At 36.5% G+C, this 21,501-nt stretch overlaps 1 protein-coding gene across 5 annotated transcripts in view; it reads right to left on the bottom strand.

Annotated features, from left to right (window-relative positions):
* Positions 1 to 21,501, bottom strand: part of LOC150100748 (pre-mRNA splicing factor CWF19L2) — a 277,753-nt gene that overhangs the window by 159,796 nt on the left and 96,456 nt on the right. For all 5 annotated transcript variants that reach the window (XM_090402132.1, XM_090402130.1, XM_090402133.1 and 2 more), the window contains exons 8-9: positions 19,730 to 19,804; positions 569 to 634 (exon numbers count right to left, since the gene is read on the bottom strand). In XM_090402132.1, the coding sequence (XP_090258258.1) occupies positions 569 to 634; positions 19,730 to 19,804 (141 nt within the window). The remainder of the gene's footprint in view (positions 1 to 568; positions 635 to 19,729; positions 19,805 to 21,501) is intronic.

The following is a 21,501-nucleotide window of genomic DNA, read 5'->3' as shown; positions in this document are numbered from 1 at the left end:
GTCCACCCTCTTCTCACACCTGATATAATAATAAACTATCCTCATGTCTATAGCTAAATGAGTGAGCACCACCAAAAATTATATAATTATGAATTGATATGGATAAAGTGGCTGGCAGACATGTTCTTGATACCCTATATATAGTAAGATACAGAAATTGTTACACTTAAGCCCCTACATCAGAAATCAAAGGTTATCTCTTGAAAACTAATTTAAACAAATTTGGATGTTAAAAAAACAAAACAACAACAAAAAAACTGCCAAATATATGGAGACTGTCATCCACAAATGAAAAAACACCACCTTTAACTGCATCTAGAAGACATAGTCAAAATATTCAATACTAGCTTGAAATTTCATGTTCCTATTCAATATTGCTTTGTTTGCCTATGTTATATCTTTGAAAAATGCCTCAATCACTATAGTAAAATTAAGATACTGAAATTGTGTACCCCCCCTCCCACTCTCTTACATATACAACATATGATGATAGCTGAGAGGTTCAAATTGTTGAAAAACTGAAATGTTGAAAATAATAATAATAAATAATAATAATAAAATAAATTACCTTGCCAGAAAGTCCAAAGTACATTTTATTTTGATCTTCTGCTGTTCTTAATTTCTCTTTCACAAACTAGAAGAAATACATTCATAAAAGTATGTATAAATAGATATAAAGAGAAATATGGACAAATTTATTGCATATAAATGTAAAATTATGCATATAGATTCAATAGGAATTCCATAAAGTTAATGGTGCTGCATTTGTGCTTTCTTAAAGTTAAAAAGATTTTGTTTAGCAAGTTATTTTTTATTAAATGAAAAATATTCTATTCTGTCCAGTCTGCAACTATTCGCCAGAAGGAAAATCTTTGTCACTTGTGCATGAGTGAGTATATTTGTTGAGCCCTGCCTATCAGCCTTATTAATATCATTAAAAAGAAATCGGCACAATAGTCAGCTTATCAAGTACCTAAGCAATCAAGTGGCATTCCCTGTATCCCTCACAACAAGAGGGTGGTAGTTTCAGTGATAGCCCACACCAATGTCAAGTGACAATCAACACACTAAATCACTCAGGGCTGGGCCATTATTGCATTGAACCATATCCACATATTTCATCAGTATCTTTCTACCTATTTTCTCTATACTCGGAATGGATATGGTGATTTATGACAAAATTGTAAATTCCATAGAAAATAAAAGTTTATCTAATAAACTGATCCCCTTCAGTATATCCTTTTATATATATTTTTATAATGAACATCACTTATTTACAAAAATTAATCAACAAAAATAAAAGAGAGCATTCCACTAATTAAATTAAAAATTAACTAATGCAATAGATATGGAAAACAATAATTTAACAGTCAATATCTTTGTGTAATTTCTCAAAAACTACTTGGTTGATTAAAATTCCCAATTCATTCTGAATTTAACTTCCAGATGGTTTGGCATATTTTGTTACTGTTCCCAAATTAACTCACAGTATCGATGCAAGTCCATACCCAGTGAGTGATGAAATCCATGCCAGAATATTTACAAGAGCATTTTTAACATGTATGGAATTATGTATTAAGAAAAGGATGAAATGTTAAACACGACTTACCTTCAGTCTCACATGCAGCATGTTAAATCATATGCAAATCAGCAGTAAGAGACCTTATCTGGTCATGGCAACATAATCCAAAAGAAATATGCACCAATATTGCAATCAACTTAATCATCTCTACCGATCACATGACTTTCAGAGAAGTGAATATAAGCTTCTCTGAAATATCAAGAAATATAAAGGAAAATGGGAAAGGGGACAAAGAAAGTGAGACAGTGGCATGGAAAGAACAGAGAATTATACAGCATATTGCCGGCCTGGTTGGCCAAGTGGTTAGCGTATCCGCTCTTCAGCCAAAAGGCTGTGGGTTCGAATCCCACCGTGGCCATCGATGCTGTGATTGTCTGTGAAAATACTAGTGGTGGTCGGCGGTAGATGGCATTGGTGTAGATGATGAAGGTAGTTGTGGTTGGTGGAGACAGAGAGTTGTACAGTACATGCCCTCCCTCGATGAGTCTTTGAACTCCTGGAGGTGTTACATAATAATAACAATATTCTACTCTCATATCAGGTCAGGTGTAAGATATACAACTGTAACATCAGAAACCACAGTGGAAATATTAAATACATACATACATACATCTTCAAGGCCCACTCTTTCTAATTTGGTTGTGGGGGCAACAGCTGCAAGAGAAAGAACTTCCAATGGTCACGATCCTCTTCTGCCAAGCTCAGGTGTTCTGGTGGGATTCCCAAACGTGTCCACCCAAGGTTTTGGATGTAATCTATCCAGCGAGTCCTTGGCCCTCCACCCTCTGGCTTGGCAAAGAGGGCCTGCTGAGGGAGCCTCTCTTGTGGCATTCTGACCAGGTGCCCGTACCAACGTAACTGTGATCTCTCAACACGGAAAAGCAGCAGTTGAGTATTGAGAGTTTCCCAAATTGCAGAGCTTCTGACTCTGTCGAGCTTTGTCAGCCCAGCAACCCCTCGAAGGAACCTCATTTCAGCCGCTTGGATGTGTCCGCATTTTTTCGGCCCAACTCTCATGACCATAGGTGAGGATGGGGACATAGACTGTATTGAAGACAGCCAACTTTGCCTTCTGGCTTAACTTCCATTTCAATACTACCGAACGGCCAAGCTCCCGCAATATTGAGCTTGCTAAGCCAATTCGAGTATCTAGCTCTATGTCCCATTTTCCATCATTCGTGAATATGGACCCAAGGTATTTAAACTTCTCCACCTGCCTCATTGGGACTCCACTTACATTTAGAGTGCACTGGGATGGTTGTCTTGAGACCACAAATGGTTCAGTTTTGGCCACACTGATCTTCATTCCGGTGTCTGCACAAACAGTTACAAACCTATCCAGGGTCTGCTGGAGGTCATCTGTGGAAGAGCTAAGCAGAACTAGGTCATCTGCAAAAAGCAGACGTCCAATGCTACATTTTCCAATTCTGACACACTCACTGCCTCGGCTGTGCCTATCAATCCAGTCCATAAATATTATGAAAAGGAGGGGTGACAGAACACACCCTTGGCGGAGGCCAACGGAGACTGTGAAAGGTTCAGCCTTTGTGCTGTTTACCCTGACACAAAACTCTGGGCATTCATACAGGGACTTGATGGCAGCTAATAGCTGACCATCCACTCCATACTCCTGTACTACTTGCCAAAGCTTATCCCGAGGAACCCGGTCATATGCCTTCTCCAAGTCCACAAAACATGTGTAGACATTCTTGGCACATTCCCAAGATTTCTCAAAGACTTGCCTTAAAGTTAAGATTTGGTCAGTTGTGCTTCTACCAGGACGAAAGCCACATTGTTCTTCCTGGAACTTTGACTCAACTATGCTCCTGCACCGTCTTTCCAAGCACTTAGCATACACTTTTCCAGGCAGGCTGAGCAGTGAGATGCCACGATAGTTACTGCAATCCTTCTGATCTCCCTTCTTAAAGACTGGTATTATTATGCCTGTCTGCCATTGCTTTGGTGCTCGCCCAGATATCCAATCAGCCTGACACACTCGAGTCAGCCATAGAACACCATCTCGATTTAAGGCTTTTAGCGATTTTATTGCTAAATGGACCTCTTCTGCTGTGAGACTAGTCATTGCCCCGATCTGCACTTCTTGGATGTCCACAACTGCTGGGCCACCCGGGTTAAGAAGGCTCTCAAAGTATTCCCTCCATCTGTGGAGGATATCCTTCTCGGTTGTTAAAAGTGCACCATCAGAGGCCTTAATTGCCCTTGCTGTGCACGATTTCCTCCCTCGAAGGCGGCGGATGGTCTGCAGGAATACTTTGTTTGCATTTGTATAGGAAATGTTAAATTAGAAAGAATATTCCTTCGATTTAATTCAGAGACACTTGATGATAAACACTCCAACTGGGAATTAAGTAGCAATTAACTCCCTCCGATGTCAAAATAGCTATAGAGCTAATAAAGTAAACTGACTTCTAGGTATCTCACAATGTAAGATATTCTTTCTTTCTGTGTATAAAAGGAGAGATAGTGAAATTTATGATGCATGTATGAAAATGCACATTGTGTTGGACTAAATTTCATTTCTACGATGGTAAAAGCTCTTATAACTACAATTCTCATAAAAGTTAATGAGTAGTTTTATAAATTGAGGAGATTGATTTATGAAATTTGCTAAGTGTATGTTTGAATATGAAATTTAGTGACATTTCTTTGTAGCAAACAAATATTAAGTTAATTCAATACATGACAGATAAGCATTTGTTTGTTGAACATAAATGTCTGTCAGCTGCACTGTAAATTTAGACTAAAATGGCAAAGCACTGTATTTAATAAACAGCTGCTGGCCTGGTTGGCTGAGTGGTTAGCATATTTGCTCTCTAGCCAAAAGGCTGCAGGTTCGAATCCCACCATGGGCATAGACGTTTGCGATTGCCTGTGAAAATACTAGTGATAGTTGACAGTAGATGGTGTTGGTGTATTTCGTGCAATTTGCTGTAGTTTGAATGGTGGAGACAGAGAGTTGTAGAGTAGGTGCCCTCTCTCGATGAGTCTTTGGACTCCATGGAGGTGTCATGTAATAATAATAATTAACATTGTGTATTGAATGTTATTACATAGCTAAGCTAAATGACTGCATTTGTGTGAAACTACGATTAAATCATTTGAAGTTGGATAATTAGTTCTAATGTTCAGTTATTAACTCTTTGATTTTGTAAATTTTTATATTAAGCATTTTGGAACTTTGCTAATCGCTGAATTATGTAGGGTGTATATCAAGTATTAATATTAAATTAAGTTATTGTTGAACAGAACTGAATCTTTCCCTGTTATATAGTGTTTTTGAAAACACTATATAACAGGGCAAAATTAATCTGTTCAGATGACAATGCCCTAACTATGGAACTAAAACACATCCTTAATACTTTCTTAGCCAATGGCTACAACCCCAAAAAAATATTAAAACCAGTAAAACCAGTTTTGCATGTGCTCCAACTGCTGTTGCACACTGTGTATCACTGCGCGAAACCTAGCGATCTCACTCCCTACAAATAATTCCTCATTTTTTTTCATCATTTAAACCATTTTCTCTCTCTCTTTGTATAGTTGCTTTCACTCTCTCTCTTTGATCACCACTCTCATTGCCATCTTGTTCAACATCGCAATTCCCTATCAAGCCACTATTTTCACTCACATTCTGGCTTTCTTCAACCATAACTATCTCATGACCTGACACATATTTCAATTCCTCAGTTTACTTACACTTTCTGCACATTCTCCCACCACTATCACATTCCATCCAAACTCCTTCGGGAATGTATACATCCCACACACATCACATTGGACAAACTTCCTCACATTACAGTTTTTGAACAAAGGCGTCGTATCAATCACCATTCCCTACATCGGGGGGCACCTCTGAAAAAATAACCAAAATCCTTAAAAAAAATATGACCTGACTTCGTATTACAAACCATATAAAAAGTTGGCATCCGTTATGCGCTCTACCAAAGACCAACCACTTCCCCTGGACCTACCAGGGGTGTACCAGATCCCTTGCAGCTGTAAACTGTTCCTACTTTGGCCAAACAGGCAGGACAGCGAATATCAGAACACAAAGACTACATCTAGTTTCACCAGTACAGCCCCCCTGGGCTTGCAGACCATGCTCTGGATACAATAGGTTGGAAGAAAGCCAAAGTAATAGACCACAGCAAGTTCAAGTACAAAAGATTATTCATAGAATCAGCCTCGGCTCTAAAAAACATTCCAAACCTCAACAAATTTCGGTGCATGAGACTGTCCCAAATTTGGGAGATTTACATCATGAGAACATCAGCCCAACGGCCAAGACAACCCAATACAGCCCGCTAGAGGACACCATTAGGACTATGGGAACAACAGTAGTTTCTTATTTTCTGCCTCATTTGCTTTTTGTAGTTCCTGCATGCACGTGTCATATTTGTATGTTCCCATGAAGATGGCAATGTAGCATTGCCAAAATACAGGAAGTAGTTATTAAAGTTTATTTTAATTTATATTACAGTATATGTTGTGAATTCCTTAAATAATTTAATAATCATCGAATATGTTTCCCTAACACAGTGTTTCTTAAAGTGTGGTACGCATACTCCTAGAGGGTATGTGAAAATTTTCAGCTATCCATGATTAACGCATGGAATCATTATTAAGAAAAAAAATAATTCTTTTAAACATATATATTTCTCAATAAATTGTATATTATGTATGAATTCTCATGCAATCACTGATGAATCTTCATTCAGCTTAGTATATGAATGAAATTGATAAGGGTGCTGTTATATTGTGATTGATAAAATTCCTAAGAGAATTTATTCTTTCATAATTTAATAAGTAAAAAAACCTATAATAGAAAATTTGCTTGCATCTAAGAGTGTAAACTACATATATGTAATCAAAATTGTATATATTAAACAAAAGGATAATAATTGTGAAAATGCAAAAGAAAGAAGTGTTATTCCATTATGTAGAAAGATTACTTTAGCTAGTTAAATATTGGAGGTAAAATTCTAGCGGTATCGACTGTATATATATATATATATATGTTAAAGATTCCAAGCAATTTTATAAGCTAGGTTTTAATCCTTTTTCCCCAAGTAAGCATACGAACAAGCAAGTCAAGTTTGCGCCTGCACGTAGTGCAAGACTGAGGCAACTCGTGGTAAAGGTGGAGTAAGTTCCAATCACTTTCCTTAGTATTTTCCCCTAATGCACTTTGCATTGGGGGAAAATATCATACATCCCTTGCAGAGATGTATGATGCTATGCATTAAAGGCATGGGCCACTACCCAGACCAGTTTCGACCTTTATTGAGATCTGGTCAGTGGAAGCCAGACCTAAAAATGCCAAGGTTGAAGTAATGCAGAGCTTATAAATTTTACCTAAACCAGTTGCCATAAGGTGCTTTGACCTCGTTAAATAAAAATCGCAGGATGAGAGTAAGATGTAGAAAGTTTTTTTATCTTGGGTATATACTATGTTAAAGATACCAAGCAATTTTATAAGCTAGGTTTTAATCCTTTTCCCCCAAGTAAGCAAACAGACAATTAAGTCAAGTTTGCACCTGCATGTAGTGCAAGGCAAGACTACAAGTCCGGAACTCGGGGGGGGGGGGGGGGGGGCACCCTTTCAAGCCATCAGAATTCAAGGAGAACCAGTCCGGAACTGTTAGTAATTTATTATTAATAAATTATTAAATAATTTATTTAATATATTAAATAAAGAAGTAAATATATTGTGCTATATATAGGAGAAATACTTTTCTGTTATGGCAAATACTTAAGAAATCTATAGTGTAATTTCTAATTACTGAAATGTAAATGTATTTTCTCGTTTGCTATATATGTTTCGTTGCTTGCAAAACAGCTAGAAGTTAACTTAAGAAATTTATGGTCTACATAAATTACTACTTCTAATATAAAGTGTGGCTTACATTACAAGTAATAATGTAAAAACTGCAACATAGCAAAAGCAAACTATAACTTTGCTTTTGCCATGCTGCAGTTGTGTAATATATGATGGATACTAAAACTGATGACTAATACCAGTATCATTGAAGTCTATCAATTACAATACCTGAACCTCTCAGAAGAATTCAGAGTTCACTTTTATAACACACAAGTTTTGTTATAATGTTCTCTACAGATCAAACACTGAACTTTTTCAAGCGATTTTGAGATTCTAAGAAATGAGGCAGTGAGCTCACACAAAGTGATAAGTCATCTCCCATCTAAAAACATTCATAAACACCCATGCCCATTGGAAGATTCAAGCCTAGCCAGAGATTGCAGAGTAATACATTAAATACCCGGTCAATCAACCCAGCATTCGTGAAAATTAATACAAACCATATTCTGCAATTAATTTGTCTTGTAATATTGTAAAATTATTTTTAAGAAGGACAGCAATTTAAAGTACAGCGTTTTTTTGCATGTAATTAGATTAGATATGGTGAAAAAAAAAACAAAAAAACTTCAACACTCCCTTCAGCATGCACACTATGAGATATGACGTTTGACTGCATGCACATTAATAGAAGAGCACATGTAGAGTCTATGCCATTACATTTAGCTGTAGCAATGGTGTTGAGCATTATTTTCATTTGTAAGGAGTTAATAGAGCAAATGGTCAAGCCTACATGTTTGTGAGCAGTTTGTCCATCATTTGCGAAAGCATGCACTAAGCAACAGGGTCATCATTGCCTTATCAAGAGGTTCTGACATACTGGGATGTTCTGCCATAATGCAAAGGGCATTCGGAGAGACTACGAACTGTTAACTTAACTCAAATGAGAATCACGGGCATGTGCTGGAGCAAGTGGTCTCCAAAACACAGTCAATGCCAAACAGTGGTAAAACTTGGGATACCGAGGCAGTTACTACAGAGAATCCTTAAGGAGCCAGGTGCCTTTTTTATACATCATTCAGGTGGGTCAGTGTTTAACAGCAACTCGCTGTGCCATGGAAAAGCAGTACAAAAAGTAAAATATAAATAAAAATATTATATACAGAAAACATGTGAACAAAGCAGTGGTATATGTATATGTGTTGTGCACTAAATTAGGCAGTCATACTGAGGTGGCAAGGTGTTTTTTTTTCTCCTTGAAACTCTCAAAACAGATAAACCAAACAGAACAAGTACAATTAACAGATATGCATATTTTGCAGATAGCATTAGCTATTCTATCATAGTTTTATTAGGTTCCTACGAAGCCAAGTTAATAATCTTGGAAATAATGGGCCAGCGAGTAACATGCTGAGAAAGATGAAACAAAAATATTTTTTCTATCCTCACTCCCACACATGAGAAATTGAAAAACACAGCAATGTTTTGCATGGGTAAGCAAGTGATTAGGGAGAAAAAGGAATCTGTCTGATGCATTTCCTAAAGGTCGTAGTTGAAGGGCTTCAAGAGAACATACGCAGAATGAAAGAGCAGAATGGGATTTTTATAGATGCTTCTTACCCTCCTATTATTTTACATCCAGTATGTAGATATATTCAGTATATATCCATAAGCCCACACATGCAGCATTTCTTTGCTATAGTTCTTATGGTCTCTCATGTGAGGTAGTGAAATAAAAATATGGATATAAAATAAATTAATAATTAGATTAGCAAAACAAGTGTTCTCTGCCAGGTTGGCAGGAAAACGACCCTGAGGAAGACCAAGATATAGGTGGATTGATAAGGTACAAAGTGCCTTAGACGATAGAAATATAAGATCTGATAACGTTGGAGTCTTGACAAGTAGCAGACTGATTTGGAGGAAAATTGTAGATAGGAAGTTAGTAATGATGTAAATTTTTCATGTAGTACTATCATATCCTGTACATCCCTTGAGGGTACATGTCAGGAATTTGATGATGATGATAATAATTAGATGTAATTATACAAACTGATTCAGTAAAGTTAAAAATCCTGCCTGAGTGTGAATGGCTTGGACATAGTAGTAGTAAAATTAACAAAAGTCAATCCTATTCTTGAAAGTGGTGCAATCCACTACACACGAAGATGGTTATTGGCCTTTATCCTTTTTTTTAAGGAAAAAAAGTACTGTTTTGTCTATTGTTATGTTTTCATAATTTTTTTTCTACTTTTCCTCTATATGACAGAAATTTGTTTTTCTTCTATTTTGTTATTTTATTGAAGAAATTTTAGTAAAAACAAAACTACTCAACAAAACTTTTTTCTAGGATCAAAACAGATATACTTTAAAGTAGCTTTCTTTATATATATGTGTATACTCCAGTTGAATGATGACCTTAATATGAAGGTGGTTATTCATATCAAGTGATGTGATTATTTTAGTTTATATTAAACTGAAGTTATTATTATAATATGGTAGCTGCTTCCATAATTTATTAAAATGAAAGAATGCAGGAAGTATAGAAAAGAGTAAGAAAGAAAAGTATACAAAAAGAGTAAGAATGAAAAGTCAGTACCACCACAGGTGGGTCAGAGGTCCCATTCACCACAAACAGATGATCATGACTAGAGGGGGGAGCCCAAGTAGTAATGTGTGTACACATGGGGTCATTGTCAAGACCACAACACAGCAAGAAGATTGAGTGCTCTCTCTCTCTGTATAAGAAAAGATAAGTATAGAGAAAGAGCAGGATGAAAAGTATAGAAAAAGTGTAAGAACCAGTACAAGGAGGTGAGAGGTCCACTTCACTACAAACAGGTGCCCCATGCAGAGAGGGCCTTAATCAGACATCGTGTGGATTATTACAAGGAGATTATCTAGTCACCTAGTTTTCATGGGGTATGCTGCAAGACTGACTAAGTATTTTCCAGTCTGCAGAATACTGGGCATGAGACAAATGAAAAAATATCATTGTAGAGCCTCATGAATAGAAGGAGGGAAGAATGGGTGTGTAGGATATGACTGGGTGAGATATATCAGTTGGTAAACAGTTATTACCATATTAATGTGACAGACATTTCTTCACAGACTGGAGGGGGGGGGGGGGGGTAAACAATAGGACTGCCTTGGAAAGCAAAGGATCAAGAGCAGCTTCTCTGTATGGACAGTGGTTAATGCGTGGAATCCATTGCCTGAGAGTGTGGCAAGTATGGAAATGCTTATCATGTTGGAGGCTTAATGGATTGTATACAGCACTCAGAAAGGATTAAAACAGAATTTAATACTTCCTATATTTCGTCTCAGTCACTGAGACATCTTCAAGGATTACAAAAAAAAACTAATGTAACATATATACAAATAACACACAATACTAAGCCCAACCACGTGGGTGACACTAAAGTCCTATCTAGGTGGAGCACCCTCTAAGGGCGGTTGTAGGCGGCCTGGAATGTACAGTGGGACCTCTGGTGATAAGCGTTTTCCAAATCTTAGGAAGCTTTATGCAACCATATTTGTTAAGATTTGGTTGATTCCTGAGAGCTGCTGCTGATTCTAAGAATAGCCTCTCTTTTTTGAATTTGCTGTGGTGGAGCATGGTGGTTTTTTTTCCATGAGATCTTGTGGGATGTATCCAAGACATGGTCAGCCAGGCTTGACTGACCATAGTCGTGGTTGCAGATGTATGACATATGATGTTCCTCCAGGTGGATAGTAGCTGATCTGCCTGTCTGTCCAAAGTATGCCAGTTTATAGGAATAGGGTATTTTATAGACACCAGGCACTGAGAGAGGAGGGGAGCTGATCTTTTGCAGAGCGTATGAGGGGTAGCAAGTTTGCAGTGGAGGGGGGCTTAAATGCTGTGTAGGTTGTACTTTTTTAAAATCTTGGCTATTTTTACAGATGTGCCATGGATGTAGGGTATCGTGACGGCATTTCTAAACTCTTTCTGAAGAGAAGACCGGGGAATGGGGGAGGACCTGATTATTTTTTTAATACTGTGATTGCTGTAGCTATTGGAGAGAAAAGTGTTGTGTATGGTCAAGCTCAGTTGTAAGGCTGGTTCCACTTGAACAAAGATTGTGGGCTCTTTCGTAAGAGTTTTAATAATGCCATATTGTTGAGCACGGTAGTGGTGGGAGAGAGTTTGTGAATGTATCTGCCTGTGCGTGTGGGTTTTCTATATACAGTGAAGGAAAGTGTACCGTTAGGAAGGCGTGTAACTAAGGTGTCTAGGAAGGGTAAACAATTGTTCTTTTCCTTTTCCATTGTAAACTGGATTCTTGGCTGTAGGCCGTTGAGGTGACTAGGGAAGGAGTCTAATGTGTCTGGGCCATGAGACCAAATAGAGAGCACATCTACATATCTTAGCCAGATAGAAGGTTTGAGAGAGGTTGAGGCTATGGCTCGTTTTTCAAAATCTTTCATATAAAAATTGGCAAGAGGGGGTGAGAGAGAGAGAGAGAGAGGGGGGGGGGAATCCATGGTGGTTCCTTCTATCTGCTTGTAGATTTTGTTCTTCCAAGAAAAATAACCAGAATTGATGGCAAAGGAAAAGAGATCTAAGATGTCAGAAGGAAAAACGTTTTTTAAGAGTGTTAAGGTATCAATTAAGGGAATATTGGTAAAAAACGAGATGTCAAAGCTTACCAATATGTCTGTGTTATTTAAAGTTAAATTTTCTGTGAGGGTTTTAAAATTGGGTAGAGTTTTTTATATAGGATATGGAAAGTCCAGTGAGGGTGGTGGTGGTGGGGGGGCAGTCAAAGAGATGGCCAGCTGTTTTGACAGTTTGTAGCAAGGTGCGTTAGTGACATCTACTATAGGTCTTAGTGGGGAATTGGGTTTGTGGGATTTTTGGTAAATCGTATATTTGGAGTTTTTTCGTGATTTCTGGGGGCCAGGAACACACTTTTTAAGTAAGTTTTTTAATTTTTTAACTTGTGTTTTTGTGGAGTCGTTTTCTAGCAGAGTGTAGGTAGAGCGATCTCGCAGGATAATTCCATTTTTCGATTGTATTCCACGGCATTAAGAACCACTGTAGCATTACCCTTATCCGCTCTGGTAATGATACTTTTTTCTTTTTGTAATTTCATGAGAGCAGTGCATTGGGCGGACGATAAATTACTTTTTGGAGGCGAAGACTCGGCGAGTATATTGGTTGGAAAGATTAGAGGCATGATCAGATGCCACCAATGGCAATATCATGTTAAAAACGAGGATATTAGGAAAGAACTTGACATTGTCAGCATCTAGGAATGCGTTAGCAGAGCTAATCTCAGATGGTATGGTCACGTAAACAGAATGGGGAAGGAAAGATTAGCAAAACAAGTGTTCTCTAGCAGGTTGGCAGGAAAATGACCCAGAGGAAGACCAAAATATAGGTGGGTTGATAAGGTACAAAGTGCCTTAGACAATAGAAATATAAGATCTGATAATGTTCTTGACAATTAACAGGCTGATTTGGAGGAAAATTGTAGATAGGAAGTTAGTAATGATGTAAATTTTTCACATGTAGTAATATCATATCCTGTACACCTCTTGAGGGTACATGTCAGGAATTTGATGATGACACTGGACGAGGATATTGGTGACGTCAAGTCTGATGTTTATTGCTATCTCCGGTGCTAAGCAACAGATCCCGCATTCGACATTGAACATCACATCGAGAACCGGCAATTCTTTCGGAGAAACCGCGAAATTATGGATGAGTCTTAGGGCACTGATGGTATCGTCGTTGAGCCTTTTGGATGATAAGTTAACTATCATCCAAAAGGTTGATAGTTAACTTACAGAGCGGTTGAATTTGCGTTTACGGCTTTGGCTATTCACAGGTTTTTAAATTTCTTGATATGTTTATTTTTTATTTTTTGAAATTCTTTCTGTGCGGAAGCTTCTGATATGCCAGAGAGAATAGACCAAAGTTCAGGGTTAAGTACAACGGAGAGCTTTGATTGTAGGGAACTAATGGCAGCGTTCATCACGGAGAGGATGGCATGAGTAGCAGCGATTTGTTCCCTCAGTAGTGCCAAGCTGGCGCGGTTATATATGCAGAGGGCTTTTTTGGAATGAAAGTTGATCTTTAGCTTAACACAGTTCGGTATTACTCTTGTATCCCGAAATCTTTTTAAAAAAGGCCAGCCTATTTAGTTGCCTAGATAGTCGTAGTTTTGACTTACCGTATTGTCTGGATTTGCTTGCTATATCTTCTCCACGAATGATTAGAATCCATGTGTAGAGGCTTAAGTACTATGAGGACATCATGTTGGAGGCTTAAGTGCTATGAGGACATCATGTTGGAGGCTTAATGGATGGCATACAGCAATCAGAAAGGATTAAAACAGAATTTAATACTTCCTATATTTCATCTCAGTCACTGAGACATCTTCAGGGATTACAAAAAACTAATGTAACATATTAGTTTTTTTGTAATTACCCACATGGTTGGGCTTAGTATAATAATACTAAGCCCAACCATGTGGGTGACACTAAAGTCCTATCTAGGTGGAACGCCCTGTGTGAACTACCCTTACAACTGAGCTTGACCACATACACACTTTCCAACGGCTACAGCGATAACAACAAAAAAAAAATAATAATCAGGTCCTCCCCATTCCCCGGTCTTCTCTTCAGAAAGAGTTTAGAAATGCCGTCACCATACCCTACATCAGTGGCGCATCCAAAAAAATAGCTAAGATTTTAAAAAAGTACAACCTACACAGCATTTAAGCTCCACCGCAAACTTGCTACCCTCATCTGCTCTACAAAAGATCAGCTCCCCCCCCCCCCTCTCTCAGTGCCTAGAGTTTATAAAGTACCCTGTTCCTATAAACTGCTGTACTTTGGACAGACAGGCAGATCAGCTACTATCCACCTGGAGGAACATCATAAGTCATACATCTGCAACCATGACTATGGTCAGTCAGGCCTGGCTGACCATGTCTTGGATACAGCCCACAAGATCTCATGGAAAAAACCACCATGCTCCACCACAGCAAATTCAAAAAAAAAAAAATTATTATTAGAATCAGCAGCAGCTCTCAGGAATCAACCAAATCTTAACAAATATGGTTGCATAAAGCTTCCTAAGATTTGGGAAATGCTTATCACCAGAGGTCCCACTGTACATTCCAGGCCACCTACAACCGCCCTTATTAGAGGGTGCTCCACCTAGATAGGACTTTAGTGTCACCCACATGGTTGGGCTTAGTATTGTGTGTTATTTGTATATATGTTACATTAGTTTTTTTTGTAATCCTTGAAGATGTCTCAGTGACTGAGACGAAATATAGGAAGTATTAAATTCTGTTTTAATCCTTTCTGAGTGCTGTATACAATCCATTAAGACTCCAACATGATGTCCTCACAGTAATTAAGCCTCTACACACAGAAATGTTTAATGAGTTTAAGGCATATTGTTTGGTAAACAGGTAGATATAGAGGAGCAATATATGATCCTGTGAAGTAGGACCTGGAACCTAAGCAACCAAGTGGAAGATTTATACTAAACCTAGTGGGAAGATTGATCAGGTACAAACAAGAGAAGGGAGACTTAAGGCAAGTTTAGAGGCCCTAAGGTGGCAGCCCCACTATCAAACTAGGGAGGGGATGGCCGGTAAACAAAGCTCCAACTGAATCTTTTCTTACTCCAAGGTCTCAAGAAAGAAGTAAATGGACTGTGAACTCTTGAAAACAACTTGGACAGGTTAACAGATATGAGCAGGATAAGAAAAGGGGAAAAAAAAAAAAATGAAAATAAACAAGAATACCCGGAATGTTACTAGTGTCCATCACAAATATCAAGATCTAGACAAAACCCTAATAGAAAGAAATAAAATTAGGTAGTAACAGAAACAATGGAAAACAAAAAGATTTAGATAAGATGGATAATTACATCTATATCTACAGCGAAGTAAAAGGAAGAAAGAGCAAATGCAGGAGTAATGATTTTTATTCACAAATCAATGAAAAAAAAAAAAAATCACAATTACAAATACTGGAAGGAGAGAATTCTAGAATTAATGTTGGTGTCCCAAAGGAAGGAAGATACCAATGCGTTTTATTCAGATTTACAAAAAATAAAAGATAAAATAAACACAAATGATTATCTATTAATAATGGGAGATTTTAATGCCAAAGTAGGGAACATTCTACTAGGAACAAATGGTGAAACAACATACAATAAAAATGGATACATGGATAAATGGAGACTTAAGGATTTTTGCACATAACTTAAAAATTACTAACACTTTTTTCGAGCATAAAGACTGCCATAAATTCACTTGGGAAATAATAAACCTAAAAAGTATAATAGCTAACAGGGAAAACAGCTAATATGATACTAGGAATATACTAAATACCCAGCTAAATAGCTGGGTATTTAGAAGTACGGAAATAGAATCTGATTATTATCTCTTACAAGGAAAATTAAGAATACTCCCAAGATGGTTTAAAATTGACCAAATTAGTGCTAAGAGAAATAATCTCCAGGAATCTTTTAGATTTCAACTCTTGGATGATAAAAGTATCAACTACCTTTATTTGCAAAGAATAAATGGAAAACTAGAGCAAATAGCAAGAAAATGATGATATAGAGATGGAATGGAATAATTTATAAAATTTATTAATAAATGCAACAATAGAATGCCTCGGAACAAAAAGTAAATGGAAGAGGAGAAAGGAAATAAGAAACTGGGATGAAAACATTGAGGCAATAATCAAAGATAAGAAAGAAGCATATAAACAATGGATAAACACAAAATCACTAGAAGCAAAAATTAATTATAGATTTATAGATACAAAAGAGCAATAGCAAAAAAAAAAAAGCATGTCAAAAAAAGAATAGAGAAACATAGGATAACTTCATAGCAAAATTGAAAAGAGATCTTACAGTGAAGAGACCAAATACATACAAAATTCTAAGGAATATGAATAAGGAGGTAAAAAGAAAAAGTGAAACTTGAAATTACCAAAGAGAAAACTTGGCTGGGCTTCTTCCAAAACTTATAGAAAGATAGTAATGAATCTAAAACTGACCTAATACTTACTACTAACTATACAGTGGAAGAAATAACATTACAAGAAATCCAACAAGCAACAGAGCAAAGCAGATCAGGAATCCCTTGGAGACGATGGAATAAATATAGAACTTATAAAATATACAGGCATCCTATTCATCAAATGACTTTTTAAATTTTTTAACAATATCTGACAGGAAGGAAAAATCCCAGAAATTTGGAATAAGGCAATTGATGATCTGATCCTGTAGCTTCCTCTCAATAAGGCAATTATCTTCCCAATATATAAAAAAGGCGATAAGTGTAACTATGAAAACTACAGAGGAATAAGACATCTAAATACTGATTATAAGTTATATGCACGAATATTAACTTCAAACCTTAAATCATATGTAGAAGATACTTTTGAAGAACAAATGGTTTGAAAAAGGATAAACGTGCACTGACTCAGCTTTTACATTAAAAGTCTTAATAGAAAAACATTACAAATACAACATAGAAACACACATAGCATTTGTAGACTACCAGCAAGCCTTTGACAGCCTTAAGGAACAAATTGCGACCATATTCAAGAATCATAATCAAGACACATTCCGAATATCAGCTGCTTGCTGCAATAACTAACATGTAGCAGAACAACCAAATATCTGTAAGAATGGACAAAAAAGTTACATAATGGACAGAGGAGTCCATTATGTAACTTTAAATAGAGGGGTCCTTCAAGGATGCCCAATGTCAACACTGTTATTTAATACTATACAGATGAAATAGTAAAGAAATGGAAGGAAAATATAAAACAGGCATTTAAACTGGATCATAGAATTATACTTAATACTCTTTTGTTTGCAGGTGACGAAATAATCATAGCAAGAAGGGAAGATGAACACCAAAAATCAATATACGTCTTAAACATAAGTGCAAAAAAAATCTGGAATGCAAATATCAACAGACAAAACAAAAATCATAGCTTTTAAAGGCCATTTCCAGTCAGAAGTAAAATCATGATTGAAAATAAAATTTTAGAACAAATTAACTGCTTCAAATACCTTGGATGTATGTATCATATACAAAAGAAGCTGACATTGACATCAAAATTTCTAAAGATAACAGGAACGATCAATAATATTTTCAAACCTAACAGGGTTCAAAAGCATACAATAATAAGAGTTTATATAAAGTTTTGACAATAAAAACTTCAGAAGAAAAAAAGAATAGAAATTGGATATATGAAATTCCTGCAAAGGACAGCAATACTCCGATACCACCCAGTTGGATGGAGGATATAATATACAAGTCAAGGACAACCAAGGAAAAGATAGAAAGAAACCGGAACAGGTCACTGGGCCTAAATCCCTGAAAGGATGATGATAGGCAGATATGGAAGAAATAAGAAGTCTTATTGACAGTGTTAATGTGGATACCTTCGCACTTGTTCTGAATACAACAGTATACCGTGGAACTATAACCAGAAGTGACCACCATTTACTTCTAAGCAGCATCATACTCTCCAGATCATGACTAGAGTAGTGATGTGTGTGTGTGAGAGAGAGGGGTTCGTTGTCAAGACCACAAAATGGCGCAAGAAGATTGGGTGCTCTCTCTCTCTCTCTGTGATCAATATGTATAAGAGTCTATTTCTTCTAACTGTATGTCCCAGTTTTCTTTCATTTAATTGTGAAAAGAAAAAATAATAATAAAATAAACAAATAAATTACAAAAGCACACAAAATCTAGTAGGATCATCTCTAGAACTTCTACTCTTTATAATTAGATTACTCTCCACGTTCATCTCTTTCTCCATATCCAAATTTTCCCATAACATTTTCCCATCCTGTGTTATTTTTGCCAATCTTTGCATTCCAGTCTCCTCCAATGATGAGTATATCCTGCTTTGGCACCTCAGCAATTACTAGTTGTAGATCCCTGTAAAATTTCTCAATGTTTTCATCTGAATTCTCTGCAGATGAAAACAGTGGACGCATATATTTGAATGGTTGTGATATTAAATGGTTGGGCACTGATTCTTGCAACCATTATTCTTTCACTAACTAGTTTGTATCCTATCATTGCATAACAGGCCAAGCCTTGTTACTTAGCAGGAAACCTATGCCTGCTTCATGCTTACTTTCATTTCCTGACCAGAGAACTCTTTCATCATTTGATTCCCCCTGACAATGTTCATCTCATTTCTGAAATACCCAATATATCACATCTGTATTTCTTCTTGAAGCAACTGCAATTTTCCAGTTGCCCAGAGTGTACGGACATTCCATGTGCCAATTGATATTCCATCCTTTACAGGCCTAAGATTGATTTTTTTGTCTTTGTTTGCAGTAACTGATTTTTCGATCCAACCCTGATTACTCGATTGGGGACGTTGACCTTGTTTGACCAGGAGCTGTCCGAGCTGGCATGAGTCTTTTTTTCTTGTACTTTGGCATCAGCAAAATCCCACTAAATATCCTGTCTTGCCCACCTCTACCTTACACCATATGCTTTCAAAACCATTAATGTCACTGCCTTCCAAAGCCTCCACTGACACATTCTGGCTATTATACTATTCATTATTACTTCCGCTCAGCTTGTCACTATCATACACTATCACTATCATATCATACACACACACACAATCTTTCCTCTCTGCGTTTTTTTTTTTTTTTTTTTTACTTCAAGCAAGAATCTCAGATCTCTCACTACCTGATTTATATTGCCTCTCAAGTCATTCGTGCACACACATCACAATCATGTCATTCACCCTTTCACCACGCTTAATTGCCATAGCCACACTCTCTATCATTCCTCCAGGCAAACACTCCTCTGGCATCCTATCTTGCACACCATGAAAACGTGTTCTACGTTGGCAGAACGTAGTAAACCAAAACCAAAATTATTGTGAGATGAAACAAAAACCAAACCAAAACCTTGACGAATATTAAGCTTGTTTGGATTAATTTGTTCACTACTGTGATGTGTGTTGCTTTAGTAACATGCAAAACTGGTATTATATTAATTCGTTAGCATCTATATCACATCATGCAAAAATTAATTAAAATTTTTTTTGGCTATGCAGAGTGCTTCAAAAGAAAACAGAGCTCTGAAAAATTAATTTCCATACACTGCACAAATGTAATACCTCTCTGTCTATGCATTTCTGTCTCTTTTTCTCTTGCTTTCATACAATTCTTTGAGGGTACAGATTTATTACTGTTCATTTATTTTCATATGAGAAAGATTGTAAACTACAGTTTTCATGAAAAGAAAATTACATACCATCTCTTTTAGAGAATATTTATCATCATCTGGAAAATAACAAGTTCTTTTTCCACTAGAGTCATAAGTTTGAACCTAGTAATGAAAAAAAAAATTAATTAATTAAATCAAAATATAAACATAAAGCACTTACAAAATAAAATTTTGTAAGTGTTTTATGAGTCAAAGAAAAAAACAAAATATGAAATCTGGATCAAAAAAAAAAAAAAAATCGGAAATGTAGCACAATTCTTCTGAATGACATTTATAAAGAGGAAAATGGGTTGGTAAGAATGCAGCCAAAGAAGAGTGTTAAAAGTGATATCAGGATTGTGGAATACTGATTATGAAGACAGAGAATTTGTAGACTGCAGACACTAGCATACAGGAGAAAGAGGGGGTGATATTACTGGGCCTTACAAACTTCTGAAAGGGTCCTACGTGATTTCAGTTGATGGAATTTTTCAATTTATGAAGAGTGGGGAAAGGACAAGAAAGCATTCTTGGAAGCTGAGAATGAATACTGCTAAGAAGGAGGGGTGAGGACTAGATTTTTCTCTCATAGGGTGGTGCATGATTGGAATGGACTGCCATTGGGTATTATGTGTATAAAGTGTGAATGAATTCAAGAACAAGTATGATAGTTTGTGTGTGTGTGTGTGTGTGGTATGTGGCCTTCCTCAATGAGTCCCTGATACCCTGGAAATTTCTCTTAATAATAATCTGTGAGACAGTACTGGTGCACACAAATGTTTGCACCAAATAGCATATGGTAAGAGTCTTTCAAGTAAATATTCAAGGACTATTAGCAACTTTTACATGAACATCCCATTTTTTTTCTTTTTTAGCTTTTAGAAAATACATTCAACTACAGACGTTTTCCTAGTAACAAACTAACTGCACTTTTACAAGCATGTAAGGAATAGACATAAAGGAATAACAACAGATTTCAGTTGGGTAACTGGTTTTAATGTAACACTGATATATAGTGAATAGGGATCTCTCATTTTAAAAGTGAAAATTATTATGCAATTAATTTTACATATAATATATTTGACATGTAATTATTGTATGCCCACACTTCGTAGAACTGACCTTGGCTTTGTAACAAAAATAGTCAATTCATGCTGAAGGAAGGAAAGAAATAAAGGATGTATGAATCCGCCACCAACACGCAAAGTCACGTGCTTTATACATAAATTTTCCAATTGTTGTACAAGCAAAATAGTTACCACTTTAAGAACTAGAAGTTTCATAAAAGAAAAGCTAATTTTACGATGTACAATAATAAACACTCATCCCACGAAACTCACTGATTATTACCCTAATATCGGAATGGATTCTCCTTCTTTTGACATGCGCAGAAGTGTCGAAGGGTCTCGCATCTGTGGGCATACAGTATACCGTATACATGCTCAAGGCTAGGAATTAATTTTAAAAAATTAATTAACAGTGATAAACAGAATTCAAAAGAGTTCAGAAAATGCCATGGATTTTTAATTTCAACTAATTTGATACTGAGTATAGTGCCATCTCTCAATGTCCTTTATGCAAAAAACGGGACTTGGACAATAATATCATTGCAATTTTGAAAGCCTTGCATGTTAAATTAAATGACTTTTATATAAAAAAAATGATTCGTGAAAACAAAATACTTCTGAAAACAGAGTGTTCAGAAGTGTTTTCTTCAGAAGTACTACAGCACTTTTAGAGAAAGAACTTTTTTTTTTTCAACTTCCACCCATGAAAGTTTCAAAACCTATAGTACTGTGAGTGTTTTTTACATAATCCAG

The sequence above is a fragment of the Typopeltis vanoorti genome, chromosome 12 (assembly GCF_054136105.1).
Source record: "Typopeltis vanoorti isolate ZY-2024b chromosome 12, IOZ_Tvanoo_1.0, whole genome shotgun sequence".
NCBI classification, from domain to species: Eukaryota; Metazoa; Arthropoda; class Arachnida; order Uropygi; family Thelyphonidae; genus Typopeltis; species Typopeltis vanoorti.
This window is presented reverse-complemented; position numbering and strand designations above follow the sequence as displayed.